Source organism: Malaclemys terrapin, chromosome 8 (assembly GCF_027887155.1).
Source record: "Malaclemys terrapin pileata isolate rMalTer1 chromosome 8, rMalTer1.hap1, whole genome shotgun sequence".
NCBI classification, from domain to species: Eukaryota; Metazoa; Chordata; order Testudines; family Emydidae; genus Malaclemys; species Malaclemys terrapin.
In genome coordinates, this window is record NC_071512.1 from 36,473,464 (window position 1) to 36,495,988 (window position 22,525).

At 47.3% G+C, this 22,525-nt stretch overlaps 1 protein-coding gene across 2 annotated transcripts in view; it reads right to left on the minus strand.

The window, feature by feature from the left end:
• NRG2 (neuregulin 2) overlaps positions 1-9,349 on the minus strand; it is a 286,620-nt gene extending 277,271 nt beyond the window's left edge. For both annotated transcript variants that reach the window (XM_054036434.1, XM_054036433.1), the window contains exons 1-2: positions 9,241-9,349; positions 7,827-8,480 (exon numbers count right to left, since the gene is read on the minus strand). In XM_054036434.1, the coding sequence (XP_053892409.1) occupies positions 7,827-8,265 (439 nt within the window). In that variant the 5' untranslated portion in view covers positions 8,266-8,480; positions 9,241-9,349. The remainder of the gene's footprint in view (positions 1-7,826; positions 8,481-9,240) is intronic.
• Between the last annotated feature and the right edge of the window lie 13,176 nt (positions 9,350-22,525).

The following is a 22,525-nucleotide window of genomic DNA, read 5'->3' on the forward strand; positions in this document are numbered from 1 at the left end:
TTGTGCGCACACACATTCACACACTTCTCTTTGGCAGACAAGGGCCAGCTTTGGGACAAGAAACTCTTTTCAGCTAAATATCATCTGTTGTCCCCATTTTCCTCTCATGGTCCATCCCCCATCCGTGCTTTGAGTCCTGTTACAACAGCTATCAAAACTGGTGAGTTTGCCCTGCCATTGCTACATGGGTTCAGAGGTGACCTTTTTGGGTATGAGAGGCTGCGGGGGATAAACCCATCGGAATTTTGTTTGGGATTCTGCTTCAGTGACTTGACATAAATCCTCAGGCCAGAAGGGACCACCAGATCATCTCGTCTGATCTCCTGTATCTCACAGGCCACCAACACCCCCAAGCACCCACACACTAAACCCAACAACCAAAATTAGACTGGAGCATTACAGCCCACAGGAGACTGAACTACTATGTGCCACAGGCCCTGAATAGAAGGAACCAAGGTGTGAATGTTGTCCCTATGGGCCTCAGCCAGCAGAGCACGAATCAGCCATCTTGTGTCCCACATAGATCTGTCCCACCTGCATCTTTTGTGCACTATCCTGCCTCTCTGTGTCTGTAATGAATCTCATGTCATCACCATATTCCATGAGATGAGAATACCTCCAATGAATTGTCTTCCCTGAGGAAGCTGCAGATAGAGGGTGCTGCAGCGCTGGGACCAGGGCAGGCCTCAAGAGGAGATCTCTGCTCATCTCCATCAGGAGGCAATGGACGTTCAGGGTAAGATCCAGAGAGGATGGTCACCATCTCGTATGCAGGTGCTGCTAGGAGTGATTGGACTGGAGGGCTACAAAGGGCAGCTGGTTCTAAAATGAGTGCGACTCTGCTCTCTTGCTTTGAAGACACCAGTGTCCCAGTTATAGAGTGGTGCCTTGCACTGAGGGTTCCCCAGCAGCTGAGTTCTCCTATTAAAAGTCGGGTGGACCAGCAGATGGACCTGACACCAGTCAGAGGAAATGAACTCTCACCTGCTCTCTACAGGCCAATCAATGATGGAGACAAGTGGACTGTTAGCATTAGTGTAACAACAACATGCAGGACATGCTGCAAAGAACAGGGTCATGTGATTTGGACTGGGGAACTGGTGACGATGGTTGCCATAATCTAGTTCAAGCATCATGTACCTTGTGCATTAAGGTGAAGGCAGGAGGCCCTTGACTGACATCCCCCAATGCATGGCCATGCATGTGTCAAGAATTAATGCTGCACTCACATGGTGATCGAGAAACTGGTGCGCTCTGTGGCTGGCTGTCACTTTGGTGTCCAGATCCCACGTTCTCTAACAGTGCACGTGGAGATGTCCCTTAGGACTCTCCTCACCTGTGGGGTTAGCATAGGGGTGTCCCCTGCAGACCTGCCAGGCACACTGCCATCGTTGGGCTCTGTTCAGCAGGACTCTCTTACCGTTCTAAGACTGTCTGCCAAAGCCACCGGCTGCACCAACTTTGCACTGAGTCTGTGCCTCACTGCTTGCCCCAATGCGTGTTTTAACAGCACTCAGCTTAATTTCATCCAGTATGTGCATGGGCACCACTGCAGAGAAACATCATTAGCAGAGTAATTGCTTGTTAGGGGACAGTTATCTGATCATGGCTGTGCTATTTAACCATTGGGATTTCTAACAATTGCATGCAATGGAACATGGCAATGTCTGTGTGTCAGGGGGCTGTGAGTGCCAGCGGGGGTTCCATGAAACAGGGATCATTTATGGATGCCTTGTGAAGGACAGGCAGTAAAGGTGAAGAAGGGGAAGACGTCCTTAGCCTTGCAGCTTTATTAGATGTCTAACTAGAGACAATTGCCAAGATTTTCCCAGGAGGCAGACAAATTTTCAGCACCCTAGCACCTCATAGCTTTGAAAATTCCACTGGTTACAAGAGCAGCCAACAACAAGCTCTCTGCTTTCCTACTGCATGTTCCACAAGCCATTTTGAAAATCCCACTACAGATGTGCTTGCAATCCTTGATGTCAGTCAAATTTTACATCCACTTGTGCTGTTTATTTTCACTGTATGACACACACACAAAGCACTGTATAATTTACCCTAAGGGATTTCCTGCAGCTTGGGTGCTTGCTGGAAGGACCGCTGTGTCATTTATTAAATGGAATGACTTAAAAAGATAGAGAATTTCACCAGTGTGATCAGTGATTACCAAATCTGGCAAGGCCTGTTATTATGACTGCTATTTAGTGGCCTAGGTAAAATGGATTGGTGGATCCCAGTTCATTCCCAAGATATTCCCTCATCACAAAACAACCTTGCAACAGACATTAACAGAGATGTTGTCTCCTTTGCATTAGATTACTATTTTGCATTCTACTTAGGCCTACCCATGAAGAACATTTGTATATTTCAGCTGCTGCAGAGTATGGCTACCCATTTACATAGTGATGCTTCTCTGATGGAGATGGCTGTACATGTGCACTGGCTTCTGATTTGTTTCCAAACGCAATTCAAGGCATTAGTTGTGATTTATAAAGCCTTTTATGGTTCAGATCCTGTGTATGTGAGAACCTGCTCCCCACAGTGTTTTACCCCAGTAGTTGTGATAATTGGGGGGCGCTGGAGCTAAAAATCTGCAGCTGTTTTTGTCACAGGACAGGTGGCCAGAGTTCTGAGTGGAAGGCCCTTAGCTCTGGAACTCATTTATTATTTGGATTGTGGTAGTGCCTGGGTACTCCAGTCTCTGTTGACCTCTAGGGCACACTGCAAGGATGTATATTTACCCAGGCTTTTCTGAACTAAGAGGAATCAGTAGAGTGACAGGTCTTCATTTTATAGACTTGGTTTGTTTTAATAATAGCTCAACCTCTGTTTTTCATTTATTTCTAAAATATGTGCACCTGCCCGCTGGGATAGGCATAGTTCTATGCCCCCAACAGTAAGCAATAAAATAAATACTTGGCCCCCTTTTCGGCAGGCTCAGCTGAGAACCCAAGGACAGAATCGGTCACAAAGACTGAGCTACCTTCCATGTCAGACAGAGGCAAAATTCTGTACCTGAGCAAAACTGTGAGTCGGCACCCTGTGTGAATGTGCCATGTTTACAAGAAGAAAAAGCTTTCTGCAGCAAAATGACCATTTTCCATTTGCAAAAGCTCAAGGCAAGAAGGAGACAGCTTTCGCTTTCCTGCAAAACCAAGGAAGTGTGAGTTTTCTGAAGGTGGTGCGAAATAGTTTCAGACAGCTCTAATTAGCGGGGCAATGAGCAGGGGAAGCTGACACTGCTGCTGCCTGTGTTGTACCTGTTCTGGGGATAAAGAGAGACTGTCAAGCCAGCACCTTTCCCCAGCATTATATTCAGTTCACTGTTTATTTGAAATGTGTTGAATGAATTACCCAAAGAAAAAGGAACAAGCATTTTCTGCAGATTGTGCACAAGCTGCTAGTATTGTGCTTTAAACGCTGTTTTGGATGGGACCACAGATATTCAGTTCTCAGGAGGGTACATTTGCCATTGTGTGCTCAAAACTTTGAGCACCCATCCCTGATTAACCCCAGCAGATGTGGCAAAGCCAACGCCAAGTTCAGCAAGTTGAGAAATGTACCTCCCAGCAAAAGTGATGTGATATTTAGGGCCCCAACCTGCAATCCTTGTGCATTCAAAACTGGCCCTGCGGTCAGCAAGAATTCTGAATGTCTACTGCATGCAAGATCAGACACTCTATCTGTAAGGAGCATCAACTGTAGTAATAAAGCCCAAGCCTGGACATACTTTCTATGGAGCATAGTTCTTACTGCTGTGAATAGCCCTATTTAATTGTAGTAGCAACCACTATGCCCTGTATAGGACTTCCATAATGCTTTCTATCGAGGGTCTCAAAGAGATGTACAAACCTGCTCTGGGAGGCAAGTTGATATTAAAATTCCTGTGGGGAAACGGAGGCACAAATGGGCTCAATTGGTTTGCTCAAGGTCACAGAATTAGTCTTTAATAGAGCCCAGGTCTCCGGACTCCATATCTTATGCTTTAACAACAAAGCCATCCTTCCCCTCACTAAACTAGATATTTTAAAATATATATTAAGCTTGCAGAGCGGTATTTATTTAGTCATTTAAAGTGTAAAACAACTGAAGATGCTGAATGCTCTTTAAAGGTCTGATCCCGCTTCCAGTAAAGTCAGTGGCACAATTTCCCATCATCTTCAACAGAATCAGGAGTAGGCCAAAGCCGGGATTCCACTGGTCACTGTAAATGTTTGAGGGAAAGCGAAGGTTACCTCGTGGACATATTCCTTCCTCCTTGGTCCACCCCCACGAGCATAGAGAAATAAGAGGTCACCCCAAAACAAGCAGCAAATGGATGCCAAAAGAAAATCCATGTGAAGGATACTGACTAAAGAAAATAAATATATAACAATATAGGAAGCAATATCACAGCTAGAATATTGGTTGTCAAAGAGGCTTTTTAAATGGCCTTTCAGGCAGATAGATATCCCAACCCACGCTATCCCATGACACACATAATACCACCATGTTGTTGAAAGCATCCCACCTTTCATCCAAGGAACTCCCAGTGTTCCCAAATATTCATTAATCCCCCCAACTCCACTGAGAGAAGGTGACGACTATTCTATGCATCTTACATATACGTAAACTGAGGCAAAGAGCTCTTCCCTGTCCTTTCCCAAAGTCAGTCAGGGGTAGAGCTGAGAACAGAATCCTGGAGGTCCCAGTCCTTGTAGAAATGACGTTGGAGCAGAGCTATTAAGTCCATCTTCTTGCCACTGCAGGAGGATTCCCTAGTCTCCACTCTCTGGTGCTCCACACAGTCTAGTTTTCAACGTCCCAAACAATGATGTACCCACCACTTCCCTTAGAGACCACTCCATGATCTAACAGGGGACCCTCAATCCCATGCTAATTCTGGAGCTCATGGACCACCTCCATCTCCCTCTTTCGCAGCAGGAAACACCACGCAGCCCAATTTTCTTCTCCGGCACAAGGCAAGCAGGGAGAAGACAAATCATGGCCTGATTGCCCAATACATGCACCTCCAGCAGCTGGGTGCATCACAAATCAAAAGATCAGTCCTACCTGGCATGTCACCTTCGACACTAACCTCCCAGTATTGTATTGGCACACAGGAGAGCAGAAGTCAATGGGTCATCAAAATGTTAGTGCAATGAAGTTGCTCTTCAATTCTGTTACTTAACATAACCAACCACCTTTCTGACAGTTACTACATCCCAGCTTCTTTATTTTGCAACCTGCCATACAGTTCTGATGAGACAACAGCACTGACAACCTGCAGATTCTTTAGCCAAGAGGCCTTCTTCAGACGGTTGAAAATGCAGAAATAAATGCATTAGGGCCGAAAAGGTGATGTGGTCAGAATGGCAGCTCTTACCTGGCTACAGCAGCCTACGCACTTTCCTTTAACCCTCTGAGCCAGATCCAGGAAGGAGCAGAGCACTCTCGGCTCTCAGCAAAATCACTTGAGGTTGCTTAGAACCTTGCAGGATTGTGACTTTTCTTGATGGACTAAAACGTGTAACCTACTTGCTGATGTGGTACCATCTGATTCCAGATGACAACCCCATGAAATTTACCAGTACTCTTCATGGTATGTACTTTTTTATTTTGTGACAGTTATTTCACTAAATGTTATATGTTCATGTTGGTCTATATACATACATAAATTAACTACAGGTCTCCTGATATTTATGTTCTTAGCCCATTCTTCTCAACAGCAATTTATATGTGAGGTTTCTTCTCTCTCTCCCAGCAATTGCAATTGTAAACTTCTCTTTGTGATAATAGCTAAAGAGCAGACAGAGCCTGCCTCTTGAATGGCAAAGGATTTGCCCCAGAAAAGCCTACTTTAAAAAAAAAACTATTAAATGTTCATTATAGAGCTAAGTATAACTAGCATGTCACATAGCCTTTAATGGGAAAAAGGTCTATTAACCTGATGAGTGAGTACCTATACAGGGAATCTGAATCATCTTGAGATATGCATTGCATATATTTATAATTCATTGACCAAATTGGAACCTGTCCTAAGGAGAAATTCGTTGTTCATTTTCCATTGCACCTCAGGGTTCTCACCACGTCCTGGGCCATGGTGTGGTGGTGTGGTGTCTGAGAATTAAAGCCAAACTAAGGGCCAAGCTCACATCCCAAACCTAGTCAAAATCATTCAATGCAAACAAAAAAAATCAAAGATCATCAAAACATGAAATTTTAAAACCATATACCAGCTTTTCTAGACAGCAATAATGAAATTCCAGGGCAAGAAGCAGTAATAAATAAACCAACACTTTCCTGTTGAACTAATTTGACATCTGTATTTGAAAATAATGTGATGAAGTCTAAGATATAGAGTATTTATACAGTACAGAACAAACACAATTTGTTACTTTAAGAAAAACTAAATATGGTGGAAGAAAAAACTTCCGAAAATTAGAACACCATTTTGACAGATGCCAAACTTTTCAATAGTTATTGCACATCCCTGCTAGCCAGTCTATTCCAAAATCCATACACATGTCAACAAAATATCTGTCTCTGCATTTATAAACATGTTATCTGCTGTAGGAAAGCAGTGCATCGGATGCAATTTAGGGACTACAGAGTTAATGGGGCCAGAAATTCATGCTATTACAAGGTCTTTCATTCCGTAGATTGGCTGCAGTTATCAAAGAAAAGCAAGGACAAAAAGAAACATTAAATATGAAAAATATAAGAGACTGACAACAAAATACTTTAGTGAGCTATAATGCGACTGAAGCACAAACAAAAAGAACAGCGAAATCCAATTTCAAAACAGACTCTGAATTCAGTCGCAAATTGTATCAAATCAGCTCGTGTTTATTTGGCTTTCTGACACCAAGGAGCGTGTTATGCAGCTGCACCGTTCCACCAGAACCCTGGATGCTATCTCCCTAATCACCTGCATGCTTGTACTGCAACCAGCCTAGAGGTGATGGATGCAGTCAATACGGATTGCCATTGAGGTGTTAGAGCACAACTGACAACGTCCAGCAGGAGTAAGTTACCAGGATAGGTCATCATCACAACTGAAAGAAATTCTGTTCCAGGCAGCATTCGCACTCTTCAAGGAAATCGAAGATCAGAGACACAAATGGGGTTCACCTCACAAGAGTTGGCTAGCGTTCTCTCTCTCTCAAAAAAAAAAAAAAAAAAAAAGAAAGCAGAACAACCCACAGGAACAGAAACGATCCACATATAGAAAAACAGCCACCGAGAAAGTCAGCTTGCAACCCTCGAGTTACATTTCTGTGGCTGTTGACATGGGGCAGCGAGGAAGGCGTTGTTTACATGAGTTGCGTGCCTGCCTTACACTAGGAGAAGCAGCGTTCAACATGCAGATCAGGAGTTTTTAAAACAGAGCAAGTCATATTCAGCAAATCAAATTCAATGCCCCCCCCCTCCCCGCACCTGGTCCCCTCGAGTCTCACCTCCCCAAATCAAGCCTGCCAGCATTTCCCAGTCACTAAGGGGAGAGACAAACGGTCTCCAGGTTCAGGTACCTATTCCTGACTCAAAACCCCACAGATACAACAAACACACGATAAACACTAAACTTTCTTTTTTTTTTTACGTGTAACCTCGGGGCGATGCTGGGATGGCAGGTCTCCAGCAGCACATGCCAGCCACCAAACGCAGTTCCCAAACTGTTTGGTGGTGCGCTAGGCAGAGGGAGTCTGCTGGCTGTCCATTCCTATCTGCCTGGCCCCCAGCAGCCTCCGACACCCCACACACCCAGACTAACCCTCACTAATTCCCGCAAAAGCCGTAGACTGTAGAGGAGAGGAAGGCAGCCCCAGCCCCAGGCAACTCACCGCAGTCTGCGCACAGGATCCTGCCCACATCCTTTTTGAGGTTCTTGCCGCTGGTGTCCAGGGGGGCGAAGGATGTCCTGAAGACCAGGGGCTGCTCGGTGGGTTCCAGGAAGAAGATGTAGCGGTGGTTCCTCTTCACTTTGAAGCAGGGCGCCGGGGAGCCCGCACTGCCCACGCTGATCAGTTGCTCGCGCTGCAGCCCCCCGCTGTTGCGGGGCCACAGGTCCAAGACTTTCACCAGGACTCCCCCAGCGGAGGCAGGGGGCTCGCGGGTGCCATTGCCACTGCCGGGCGGGGGGGGCAGCGCCTGCACCTTGCCCTCCACCACCACGGCCGCGGTGTACGCCTGGTCCTGCACCGATTTGAGGCTGGGGGAGTAGCAGGCGAGAGACACCCCGAAGAGCAGCATGGAGAAGCCGGGAGTCGGATCGCGCCTCATGCCGTCGGCTGCGGCGGCTGCTGCGGCGCCGGCTGCTGTCCGGGCTGCAGGGCTGCGGCTGCTCGGGAGGCGCAGCGGGGCGGGCGCTGCTGCTGCTGCTGCTGGCGCACGGAGCCTCCTCCAGTCGCGGCGCTGAGCAGCAGACCTGCCGCATCTGGCCAGGCCATTTGGGGGGCTGCCGCTTCGCCGCCGCTTCGGGAGGGGAAACAGAGGCGCTGGAGGACCGGAAACAGCGTAATCTCAGCGCCCGCTGGCCGGCACCTCCCCGGGCGGCGCAGGAGCCTCCCCAGGCACCAGGGCGCGGAGCTGCGCGGCGCATAGACCGTGGGGGCCCTGCCCCCAAGCACCGGAGGAGGGAGCCGGGGAAGGCAGGGGGCTGCTCGCCCGCGCCGGGCAGGGGACCCGAGTGAGCTCTGGGGCCCCGAGGGGATGCCCCGGCCCCCGCAGAGCGCACCCGGCTTGTGCTGACCTGCTTCGCCGGGGATCGCGGCTCCCCGGGGAGCCCCTTGGCTGGGCAGGGTCTGGCCCCGCTGCCCCGCGCGGCCCCTGCCTGAGTCCTGCCTGGGCCAGCCAGTCCCAGCTGCTGGGCAGGTGAGTCCCAGCGGAGCAGGTGACTGCCCCGATCCCCGGGGATCTTGCCCCCAGCGCCCTTCGGAAGGGATCCCGGGGAACCCTGAGCGCGGCGCTCTGTGCAGGGGATCTCCGGGATTCCCTGCCCCCCGGGAGAGCCGGTGTAAGCGCTCCCCGGAACCTCCCCGCCCGGAGCTCGCTCCCTTGGGGGAGGGTGTCGGGGACTCCCCGCCCCCTCGGGGATGCAGCTGTCTGCAGGGCTGGGCGGGGACCCCCGTATGGCGGGTGGGGGCTGCAGGGAGAGTCGCGAGGCAACCCGCGGTCTCCCGAGCAGATGCTCAGCTTAGGGCTTCCCTTGGCGACCCCTCCAGAAGGTGCCACATTGATGCGCGCTCAGTCACCTACCTCTATGCCATGCCTCGAGCCCGAGCGTCCCCGGGAGCTGCCCCGCGAGCCGCAGAGAGCCCCGGGCAGCCGGACTGCTGATGTCTCGCCCCTCAGCTTGCAGCAAGGACACGAGGAGCAGGTGGCTGCAGCAGGCGGGGGTGGGTGGGGGGAAACCTACCAGTAAGTCACTGGGTTTACATTTGTGTTGCCAAAGGGCCTGGCTGATTCCCCAGCATTGTCCTGTTCTATTGGTGCGACTTGCAATTGCAAGAGGAGTGGGCTGGAAATGCGGGCAAAGCCGATCTCGCCTAGAGTGGGGAGGGTGGCCGGGAGGGGGGTCCCCAGGATGGGAGGAGGGAGGGAGAACTAGATAGCTGATTTCTGCAGTGCTTGGCATTCCGATCACATCCTCTCAAGACCTGCCCATCTCCACACTGCATTACAGCTCCGGTCAAAACACGAGCATTTCCTTCGTCAACCCGACAATCCGCTAAGCCACATTCGGGGCAGGAGGAAGCGCCGTTTAACCGGTTGCAACGGAATATTATCTAGTTCAGCTGCTGCCGGAGCACCAGCCCTGCAGATTTCACAACTCCAAGCTAACAACGGGGTTGGGCCGCCCTGCCCTACACATCTACTTTCCTGTCTCAGGATTACTTCGGAGCTGGAATTTTGTGCATGACACCCCAGTCAAATGCAGCTTAAAAAAAAAAGAAACTGGCAAAAGAAAAGATAGCTGCTGAAGAGAAAATGGCTTCTTTCATGTGGTGACCCCTGCTGTCTCTTCTTAATAAACAAGCAAGATAATAACAAGACTCTCCCACTGCAGTGGGTTTTCAGGAGAAGGCAATTTAAACTCAGAAAAGTTGTTTATTTTTAAAGATGATGCTCCCCTGTCTGTATTCCTTATAATCCCATAGGAAATCATTGCTGAAGGTGCCAGCCGCAGCAGTTTAAGAACAGTAGTTAATAGCAGAGGATTTTCAAAAAGGCAAATTCTGCCCCTGGAATCCCGAGCCAGTGGGTTCCCATTGTTGTGGTAATTGACGCAAGGGGGTGAGATAATCGCATACATTGTGATCCCTGCCTGCTTTGCTGCCATCTGTCATTGACTTCAGTTGAAGTGGGATCAGACGCAAATATGTGCATTGTTATTATTATGTCAGTAGAGTTCTTGGCAGTGATACAATACACAGATAAAGGCAGTGGCCCTGCCCCATCAAGTTTACACTCTAAAAGAAAAGTCAGGCAAGAATTCACTGGGAGACTCCAAAGATAGTTATAGCCAATAATGATTTTTTAAATAAATTGGGGTGATAGATAATGATGGTGTAATATGTACCTTTGGATCTCCGGGGCCCTCCATGTTTATGATTGCGAATCTATATCTCCAAAAAAAAGTGGAATTATCCAGAATGGGTGGAATTAATAAATGTTCAAATTCCTTGTATTCTACCATTTTTCCCATGCAGAGCCGAATTCAGTGTTATGCATGTACATTTCTCCCAGAAGTTACCACTGCCTTTTGATAGTGCATGAGTCCATTCAGATCTTCAGCCGATAGGAAGCCATCTATTTTATTTAAATGCATACTCCCACTACCAAGGATACTTAAAGCATGTCCTCCTCTGGGTAATTCTTCAACTTCAAGCAATGTATTGTGTTATCAGGCACATTTATCATAGAGTCTCAGAAACATTTTTCATTGTTAAGACCTTTGCTAAACATATTTCTCTTTGGCTTTCTGTCCCCCCCCCCCACCCCCACCCAATCAGATTACCCTGCGTTGTTTCTAGGTCCAGAGAAACCTGCAGTAAGGCCCAGTTCAGCAAGATACTTAAAGATACTTAAGCACCTGCTTAATTTTAAGCAGGACTAATCTCATTAAAAGCAAGTTAAGCAGGTGATTAAATACCTTGCTGAATCAGAGCCTAAGACTCACTTCCAGGAGGCAACCCGCTGACTTTTTTTCCATTTCTAATTGTTCTGGAATTAAGGCTGGAATTAAACCATCCTTAGCCATACTTAAGGCCAATACAGTTGTTTCATTCTGTCTTTGTTCAGCACCTAACACAACTGTTTCCTAGTCGGTGAGTGGGGTCCTAGTTGCTACTACAAGAAAGTAACAAAAAATAATTATAATAAAATGTTCAGTGGCACCATTAGTTAGGCACCTTATTCCCTTAGGCGTCTTTGACAATCCCAGCCTTTGTGCTAGTAGATGCCACCCCTGGAGACTGAAGCCCTCTCTTTACTCAAAGAACAGATACCATGTGGGCAGTGGTGATGAAAGCAGCCCTTCTCAAGTGCCCTGCAGGACCATGGCTAAAGGTGATGGGGTGGTTCATGCTTCATGCCCATTCTAATCTTTAGCCTCTCTGCACTGAAACTGCCAATAAAGGTGCCAGTGAATGCCAGCTATGTTGGTGGTTCATGCAGTGTGGACATCTGTCCACTAAGCACTCCCCTAAGACTTACCAGCTTGTCTCACATAGGTCAACAAGCAGCAATAACTCTCAGTTGCTACTAACTTGGACTGGATTTGATCTGTTGACCTAGCCCAGTGGCTCTTGATTTTTTTTCCATACCAGGACCACCCTGGGACTCCCCCTCCCATCTAGGTGGTGGTCATCCCTCCAAGCTAGCAATATTGGCAAGACACGGTTGTCTGGACCCTCTGGCACTTGTTTGTGACCTCTCTGAGGGTCCTGTTTCCTACACTGAGAACCTCTGACCATTGGCAGTCCTCTGAGCAATGCAGTCCACACACACACACACACCCGCCCCAATCCTCCACCTTAGGCAACCACTTTAAAGAATTTCTAAAGTTTGTAATACATCTGAGTCCAACATTTAGTCCAAGACCACTTCTCCTAGACCAATGATTTTTGCTGTTTGCTTGCTCAAGCTGGGTTTCATTATATCCTATGGTTCAGATCTTAGTCTAAGAATAACTGGCATGATTTCCTGATGCTTTTAGCAGGCACCAAAATAGTATTTAAAAAAAATAATTGCAAACCAAACAGCAGACATAGGATGATTGGCTAAAAGAGCAACACGGCTGCTTAGTGGAAGGAAAAGTACAATAATAAAAGCCTGAAAACACAGTTGTGGTATCTGGTACCTGCTCAATTCCCAGAACGCTCAATACAGTCTCTGCAACTACAGGGATTTATGGGTGAAATTCCTATGGAGAGGGAAGGAAAGTCATATAACAATATACTCAGGAAACCACAGAGAAATATAGGGAGGAGGGGAAATACTTTCCCTGGCAAGGAAGCTGCCAACTGTTTGGAGTCAGGGAACAGGTAGTTTACGGGGAGTGGGGAAATTGCCCTGGCTTCCCTCTTCTTTACCTATAAATCTCTACGCAAATAACTCTTTCCCAAGCATTTCTTTCAGATGGTGATGCCGGCCCAGACCCTCAAAAGTATTTAGGTGCCTAACTCTCATTGGAATCAATGGGAGTCAGGTGCCTAAATACCTTTGAGGATCTGGGCTGTAGATTTCCGCTGCAGGAGAAATGGGTAGGGCTGCCCTTCTCCTAGCTGTGCCTAACCAGGGAAGTGGCTTGAGTGGACTAAAATTCAGGTTTCTAATTCCTCCACTCTCTAGTGCTGCAGTAGGAGCAGCTCAGATCTTCAACCATTTCTTCTGAAGGTGTCCCTTAACTGAGACTTTAAAAAGTGACCTTTTTGCTCTTCAGGGGCATCAAAAACCTAAGTAGGGGATTCCCACATGTCCTTTTATCAATATTCCTCTCCCCACCCTCCTTATTGTTTTATAGATGGCTGCTCTCCACCCCAGAGATGGTTGTATTTCCATGGGACCATTCTAGTTTGAGAAGTGCTTTAGGGTAAAAAAAAAAAAAGTGCTGGATAAATATGAATTCATTATTTGTGGCTGCCAGGCCATATTTTATATTGAAAATGGGTTAGAGGGGACATTAAGCCTAGACAGTGAGACAATCCCAACTCAGACATTAATGAGATGGAACCTATAAGGGATAATATTTTCCTTTGTTTACTAGGTAATTTGTCCTCCTTTCCCAAACTATTCTGACATGCTCCATAATTCACTGTTTCCAAGTCTATCATAACTTTATGTGGCTTTGATGCAAAGGAGCTGGGCAGAGAAAGTCCATTGCATATATACCTTGGGCCATCTCTTTTAGAGCCTATTTGTGTGCCACCTTCTTGCTTTCTCAGTACAGGCAATCCCTTCTGGTCCACCCTGAACTAAGCAAGATGGAATCTCCTCCTTTGCAACCCTTCTCCTCAAATAAACATGTTTCCTCTGATATCTGATCTTGGGTCTGTTGTTTTTCTTTCCCTCCTGCCCCAACAGGTTTGTGTCACTTTCTTTATCAGTCAATATCCTTTCTCTTTCTCTTCTGATTCCAGACATGGCCTGAATCACAGGGACTGCTAGAGTTCTTTTCTCTTATTTATGTTTCTTGTACTTAGATTAAAATGCCCCTTCAAAATAGGTCTGGGTCCTGCTACGTGGAAAGCCTTAGGCATATGCTGGCCCTGCTACATAGAACAATGGGGAGGGGGTCACCAAGCAAACTATGGGGCCAGCAATACATTAAGTATTTGTGTGACTGATAGCTGGCAGGAGTGGGCAGTTGCTGATTTGCCCAGAGCAGTGGAACCATCAGATCTGGCTTTGTTCTGCTTAGCCCGTAGTAGGAAGTTACACAGAGATTCTTCTAACTTTGCCATAGACCATAATTCCCCAAAGTTTTTCCCTATGTTGCTAGGAGGAAGGATCATGGATTGCCTTTTCTGGAGATGATTAAATTACTTCTCTGTGTGGATGCCTGTAGGCACTAGACCTAATGAGTACTAGAGAGTCTATGTCCTCTACAAAACAGCAAGATAGGGTTCTAATTCTGGCTGTAGCGAGAGGGTAGTAGAGCCGCCAATGAGACCTGGCACAAGGGGCTAGTAAATTGCCCCATGGAACTCATAGCCCCCCGTTAGCTATGGGTGTGTTTGCAAACTGGAGCAGCCCCAAGGCTGTAACCCAGTGCAAGCCAGCAGATAGCCTATTTGGACAGGAGGCATTCATAGAGCAGGAATGTTGCTAATGAGCATAACTGGCAGCCTTCTGCTGGCTCATTTGCAAGGGATGGGGAGAATATAAACTGGCAGCAAGAAAGGAAAGCAAGAGAATTGTAGGCTGGTCTACACTACGTCATTAGATCGACATTCCCCGCATTAGATTGAATTTATAATGTGCTTGTCTATACTACAGAGCCCTTCCCGCCGACCTAAAAGGCCTTTTAAATCGACATCTTCACTCCACCTCAACAAGAGGAGTAACGCTAGATTCGACCTTCCCGGGAATTAGGGGTAGTGTAGACACAGCACAGTGTATTTCGACTTGTTTGGCTTCTGGGAGGTGTCTCAGAGTGCTCCAATGTGTCTGCTCTGGACAGCACTTTCAGCTCCACTGCACTTCAGCCAGGAAAACAGGAAAAGCCCTGGGAACTTTTGAATTTCATTTCCTGTTTGATCAGCATGGAGAGCTCACCAGCACAGCTGACCACGGCTGCCCAGGTACGCAAACGTGCTCCAGTGTGGAGCATACAGGAGACACTGGATCTGATTGCTGTGCAGGGAGAAGAGTCTGTGCAGGCAGAGCTCCAAACAAGCAGAAGAAATGCTGACATCTATGTCAAAATTGCACAGGGCATGGGGGGGAAAGGCTACACCAGAGACACACAGCAGTGCCATGTGAAAATAAAGGAGCTCAGGCAAGTGTACCAGAAGACAAGGGAGGCCAATAGTCACTCTGGTGATGAGTCATAGACATGCCGCTTCTATGAGCAGCTGCATGCGATTCTAGGTGGGGACCCCACCAGTATCCCAACACTCTCCGTGGATACCTCCCAGGGGACCCAGGTGGCCGTGGGCAACAATGAGGAGGACATTGTTGATGAGAAAGAGGAGGAGGAGGAGAATGCACAGCAGGCAAGCAGAGGATCCATTCTCCCCGACAGCCAGGACCTTTTCCTAACTCTGGAGCCAATCCCCTCCCAGGACCCACTGGTGTGGGACTGTGATGGCGGGGAAGACGCCTCTGGTGAGTGCACACTTGTAATAACACTACAGGGGTTAAATTCAATTTGTGGTTAATGTTTAATTTGAGGTAAACAATTGGGATACAGTGGCGGCTGGTGCAGCCACGCAAAGGGTGCTCCCCAGAAAAGCCTGTTTATGTGCCAAGAGTTTCCACACTAAAAAATGTCCCCAGGTGTGCCCTCACACCACCTACCCTTTTGTGTGTGCTTACCATGCCTGCTTGAAAACCGAAATCTGCTGCCCAGCACTCTGCCATGTGTTGTGCCTTACTGGCAGGCTCTTCTTTTAAAACACAAAATTTGGCCGAGTACCTCAGGGAATGTATTTACTGCTGTGAATTGTTTCATTCATTGCAATTCATGCTTTTCCTTGAAGCTGCACCATTTTCTCTGGGTGCTTCCTCCACTCCAGCACAAAGGCTGTCCCAGATTAGAAGATGAAAAAAGAGGACAAGGGAAGACATGTTCTGAGATTTGATGCATTCCTCTGAGGCTGACATGCATGGAGCTCACACTGTCAGACAGTATGCGCATCGGCAGGAAAGCAAGCAGGGAACAAGAGTGTAACACGCAAGAGGAGATGTTGCAGCTTATGGGGGAGCAAACAGACATGTTGAAGCATCTGTTGAGGCGCAGGAAAGGCAACTAGACCTTACAGTCCCACTGCACCCAATGATGAACCAGCCGCCCTCCTCACCAAGTTCCATATCCTCCTCTCCCAGATGTCCTAGAATGCGGGGGGAGGGGGGGAAGCTCCATTATCCCTTGAACTCAACTCCAGGGGATGGTTCATGGAGCAGAAAGCTCTGATTCCCACAGCTTTGATTGCTAGACAGTGCAATTGTAATAAGCTATGTGTCCTTGCCCCTCCCTCCCTGTGTTATCAGGCCCTTACCTGGTTATCGTTCTTATTCATTGATGTCTCTGTTCAGTGTTTGTTAGCATAATAAAAATGCACGAATTGAGTACAAGAGGCTCTTTATTCACTATGCACATTATGGTTGGTGGGGTTTAGTTTACAGGGCAGTACATGTGAAGAAGGAGACAGGTTGGTAAGGAACAACAGAGAACTGTCACATCAGTGTTGGATCATTCATGAAACTGGTTTTCAAAGCCTCTCGGAGACGCAGTGTGCCTCAGTGTTCTCTTCTTATTGCCCTGGTGTCTGGCTGCTTATAATTGGCAGCCAGGCGATCTGCCTCAACCCCCCACCCTGCCAGAAACTTTCCCCCCTTACTTTCACAGATATTATGTAGACCACAGCAAGAAGCAACAACAATAGGAATATTGCTTTCGCTGAGGTCTAACCTAGTGAGTAAAAAGAACAGGAGTACTTGTGGCACCTTAGAGACTAACAAATTTATTTGAGCATAAGCTTTTGTGGGCTACAGCCCACTTCTTCGAATGCATAGAATGGAACATATATTGAGGAGATATATATACACATACAGAGAGCATGAAAAGGTGGGAGTTGTCTTACCAACTCTGAGAGGCCAATTAAGTAAGAGAAAAAAAACTTTTGAAGTGATAATCAAGCTAGCCCAATACAGACAGTTTGATAAGAAGTGTGAAAATACTTACATGGGGAGATAGATTCAATGTTTGTAATGGCTCAACCATTCCCAGTCACTATTCAAGCCTAAGTTGATTGTATCTGGTTTGCATATCAATTGAAGTTCAGCAGTTTCCCATTGGAGTCTGTTTTTGAAGCTTTTCTGTTGCAAAATTGCCACCCTCAGTTCTGTTACTGAGTGACCAGACAAGTTAAAGTGTTCTCCTACTGGTTTTTGAATCTTATGATTCCTGATGTCAGATTTGTGTCCATTTATTCTTTTGGGCAGAGACTGTCCGGTTTGGCCAATGTACATGGCAGAGGGGCAGAGTTCTGCGGTGACCTAGAATCCTACTTTCGACGTCTCCGACTCAAAGAATATTTCCAACATACCCCTGAACAGCATACTAACCCACAGAATCCTCCCTACCAGCACTACAAAACAAAAGGATTCTGCGTGGACTCCTCCGGATGGTCGAAACAACAGACTGGACTTCTACATAGATTGCTTCCGTCAATGTGCAAAGGCTGAAATTGTGGAAAAGCAACATCGCTTGCCCCATAACCTCAGCCATGCTGAACACAATGCCATCTATAGCCTCAGGAACAACTCTGACATCATAATCAAAAAGGCTGACAAAGGAGGTGCTGTCGTCATCATGAATAAATTGGAATATGACCAAGAGGCAGCTAGACAGCTCTCTAACACCACATTCTACAGGCCATTATCCTCTGATCCCACTGAGGATTACCTAAAGATACAACACCATCTGCTAAAAAAACTCCTTGACAAAGCACATGAACAAATCTGTACAGACACATGCCTAGAACCCTGACCAGGGGTATTCTATTTGCTACCCAAGATCCATAAACCTGGAACTCCTGGACGGCCCATCACCTCAGGCATTGACATCCTAACATGAGGATTGTCTGGCTATGTGGACTCTCTCCTCAGGCCCTACGCTATCAGCACTCCCAGCTATCTTCAAGACACCACTGACTTCCTGAGGAAACTACAATCCTTCGGTGATCTTCCAGAAAACACCATCCTGGCCACTATGGATTTAGAAGCCCTCTACACCAATATTCCACACAAAGATGGACTACAAGCTATCAGGAACAGTATCCCCAATAATGTCACAGCTAACCTGGTGGCTGAACTTTGTGACTTTGTCCTCACCCACAACTATTTCACAGTTGGGGACAATATATACCTTCAAGTCAGCGGCATGGGTACCTGCATGGCCCCACAGTATGCCAACATTTTTGTGGCTGACTTAGAACAACGCTTCCTTAGCTCTCGTCCCCTAACGCTCCTAATCTACTTGCGCTACATTGATGACATCTTCATCATCTGGACCCATGGAAAAGAAGCCCTTGAGGAATTCCACCATGATTTCAATAATTTCCATCCCACCATTAACCTCAGCCTAGATCAATCCACACAAGCGGTCCATTTCCTGGACACTACTGTGCTGATAAGCGATGGTCACATAAATACCACCATATACCGGAAACCTACTGACCGCTATACTTACCTACATGCCTCCAGCTTCTATCCAGGACACATCACACGATCCACTGTCTACAGCCAAGCTCTAAGGCCTGGTCCCCACTAACGCCCCACTTCGGACTAAGGTACGCAAATTCAGCTATGTTAATAATGTAGCTGAATTCGAAATACCTTAGTCCGAACTTACCGTGGGTCCAGAAGCGGCAGAGAGGCTCCCCCGTCGATGCCACGTACTCCTCTCGCCGAGCTGGAGTACCGGCGTCGACGGCGAGCACTTCCGGGATCGATCCGGGATCGATTTATCGTGTCTAAACCAGACGCGATAAATCAATCCCAGAACATCGATTGCCTGCCGCCGGACCCTCCGGTAAGTGTAGACGTACCCTAAGATACAACCGCATTTGCTCCAATCCCTCAGACAGAGACAAGCACCTACAAGATCTCTATCAAGCATTCTTAAAACTACAATACCCACCTGCTGAAGTGAAAAAACAGATTGACAGAGCCAGACGAGTACCCAGAAGTCACCTCCTACAAGACAGGCCCAACAAAGAAAATAACAGAACACCACTAGCTGTCACCTTCAGCCCCCAACTAAAACCTCTCCAGCGCATCATCAAAGACCTACAACCTATCCTGAAAGATGATCCCTCACTCTCACAGATCTTGGGAGACAGACCTGTCCTCACTTAAAGACAACCCCCCAGCCTGAAGCAAATACTCACCAGCAACCACACACCACTGAACAAAAACACTGACCCAGGAACCTATCCTTGCAACAAAGCCCAATGCCAACTCTGTCCACATATCTATTCAAGTGATATCATCATAGGACCTAATCACATCAGCCATGCCATCAGAGGTTAGTTCACCTGCACATCTACCAATGTGATATATGCCATCATGTGCCAGCTATGCCCCTCTGCCATGTACATTGGCCAAACCGGACAGTCTCTACGCAAAAGAATAAATGGACACAAATCTGACGTCAGGAATCATAACATTCAAAAACCAGTAGGAGAACACTTTAACTTGTCTGGTCACTCAGTAACAGAACTGAGGGTGGCAATTTTGCAACAGAAAAGCTTCAAAAACAGACTCCAATGAGAAACTGCTGAACTTCAATTGATATGCAAACTAGATACAATCAACTTAGGCTTGAATAGAGATTGGGAATGGCTGAGCCATTACAAACATTGAATCTATCTCCCCATGTAAGTATTCTCACACTTCTTATCAAACTGTCTGTACTGGGCTATCTTGATTATCACTTCAAAAGTTTTTTTTCTCTTACTTAATTGGCCTCTCAGAGTTGGTAAGACAACTCCCACCTTTTCATGCTCTCTGTATGTGTATATATATCTCCTCAATATATGTTCCATTCTATGCATCCGAAGAAGTGGGTTGTAGCCCACAAAAGCTTATGCTCAAATAAATTTGTTAGTCTCTAAGGTGCCACAAGTACTCCTGTTCTTTTTGCGGATACAGACTAACACGGCTGCTACTCTGAAACTAGTGAGTAAAGTGTACCAGCACCCCTTTAGACATCCAAAGGCACATTCTACCACCATTCTGCACTTGCTCAGCCTATGGTTGAACTGCTCCTTAGAATCATAGAATCATAGAATATCAGGGCTGGAAGGGAACTCAGGAGGTCATCTAGTCCAACCCCCTGCTCAAAGCAGGACCAATCCCCAACTAAATCCTTACTGTCTTGTCCAAGCTGCCTGTGTACAGCTTCATGAGCCATGGGAGCAAGGGGTAGGCTGAGTCTCCAAGGATAACTATTGGCATTTCAACATCACCAACGGTAATTTTCTGGTCTGGGAAGAAAGTTCCTTCTTGGAGCTTTCTGATGAGACCAGAGTTCCTAAAGATGTGCGTGTCATGTATCTTTCCCGACCATCCCACTTTGATGTCGGTGAAACGGCCCCTGTGATCCACTAGTGCTTGCAACACCATTGAGAAGTAGCTCTTCCGGTTTATGTACTCTTTGGCAAGGTGGTCTGGTGCCAAGATAGGGATGTGCGTTCCGTCTATCGTCCCACTACACTTAGGGAACCCCATCACAGCATCCACTATGTCCTGCACATTTCCCAGAGTCACTACTCTTCTTAGCCGAAGTGAATTGATTGCCCTGGCTACTTGGATCACAGCAGCCCTCACGGTAGATTTACCCACTCCAAACTGATTCCCGACTGACCGGAAGCAATCTGGCATTGCAAGCTTCCACGGGACTATCACCACTCGCTTCTCAACTGCCAAAGCAGGTCTCATTTTGGTATTTCTGTGCTTCAGGGCTGGGGAAAGCAATTCACAAAGTTCCATTAAAGTGGCTTTACAGTTTCGAAAGTTATGCAGCCACTGCTCCTCATCCCATACCTGCATCACAGTGCAGTCCCACCAGTCTGTGCTTGTTTCCCTGTCCCAGAAGCAGCATTCCACTGTGTCAACAAGCCTGGCTGCCGCTGCCAGTATGCGCAAATGACTTCCAGCACAGCTGTTTGCGTGGCATCACATTCTTCCGCGCGGCTGCTCCTGGCTAGGCTCTGCAAATACCGCAGGATGATGTGCGAGCTGTTTGTGATGCTCACAATAGCGTACAGCTGAGCGGGGTCCATGATTGCTGTGCTATGGCATCTGCACAAGTAACCCAGGCTTAGGCGTGAAAATGATTGTTTGCCGTTGCTTTCAGGGAGAGAGGGAAGGAGGGAAGAGCCAAGTACATCATGGGAGGCTGACATTATGTACCCAAAACACCTCACAAGAATGTTTTTGTCCCATCAGGCACTGGGAGCCTAACCCAGAATTCCAATCGGCAGCAGGAACTGTGGGTCAATGCTACCCATGGTAGTGGGGATGCGCTCCTCCTACAGAATGCGCATACACCATTGATTTTGTAGAATCAGAGGCTACAGGTCGACTTTAATAAATTCGAACTAATTTTGTAGTGTAGACAAGCCCAGGGAAACAATGTGATTTAGTGGGTGGAGCTGTGGACTGAGAATCAGGCGTTGTGGGGCTCAGCTGTGTCACTGATGCGTAGAGTGACCTTGGGCAAGTCTCTTAACCTCATTCTCTCCATCTGGAAAATGTGGATAACAACATTTGTAAAGCATTTTAACCCCCCCAAAGAAAGCTGTAGAGCATTGCTACTACTTTTCTGTGTGGACTAAACCCTGCAGTACAGATTCCTTACTACACAAACCCATCATGCTGGCCAGAAATAAAACTAATAATTGGCAGCATTACAGTCCTCTGTCTTTTGACACTCAGTTTGATTTCCAGCTTAGTATTTTGCCAACTTCCTTCAAATGCGTAAGAAATGAGCATTCTAGCCTGTTTCTTGCTACATACTGTCACGGAGTGTGGGGGGACACAAGGCCCTGCACCTCCGACTTCCTGCAATTCACCATGACTCTCAGCCAGCCAGTAAAGCAGAAGGTTTATTTAGACGACAGGAATACAGTCCAAGACAGGTCTTGCAGGCACAGAGAACAGGATCCCCTCAGTTAGGTCCATCTTAGGGTCTCAGGGCACCCTAGCCCCCTTGGGAGGTCAGAGCCCCGTCTGCCTCCCAGCCATGTCACCAGCCAGCTTCTGAAACTCTCCCCTCAGCCACCCTTCCCACAGCCTTTGTTCCGTTTCCCGGGGAAAGGTGTCACCTGGCCTCTAGCCCCTTCCTGGGTTCTCATGTTACATGCTCAGGTATTCTCCGTTGGTCAGTCTCCCATCCCCCAATGCAGACTATCCTAGCCACGCTCCCCTGTCAGCATTCAAAGACCACAGTAAGAACACATACCATTGGCCCAATGCATCTAGCTTTTTAAAGAAAAATAAATGTATAAGAAGTATGGCAAAGTCTGCAAGGAGGCTAATAAAAAGGCATTATATTTCCCCTCAGTATTTGTCCTACCCCTTAGCTTTAAGAGGGAACTGTTCTGCCCATTAACACCTAATGTTTCTGTTGTGTATTCCATGTCGTGCTTCTAGTCTTTTTGCTTTCTTATTGTCCTAAATATTGAATGGACAGTGTGAGGCTCTTTAAAGCAACATTAACAGGCCGGTCCGGCATGCTTGGTACTACTCCCTTTTATTTCAATAGGAACACCACATATGAAGGTATTGGCAAGAGAAGATCTGGATT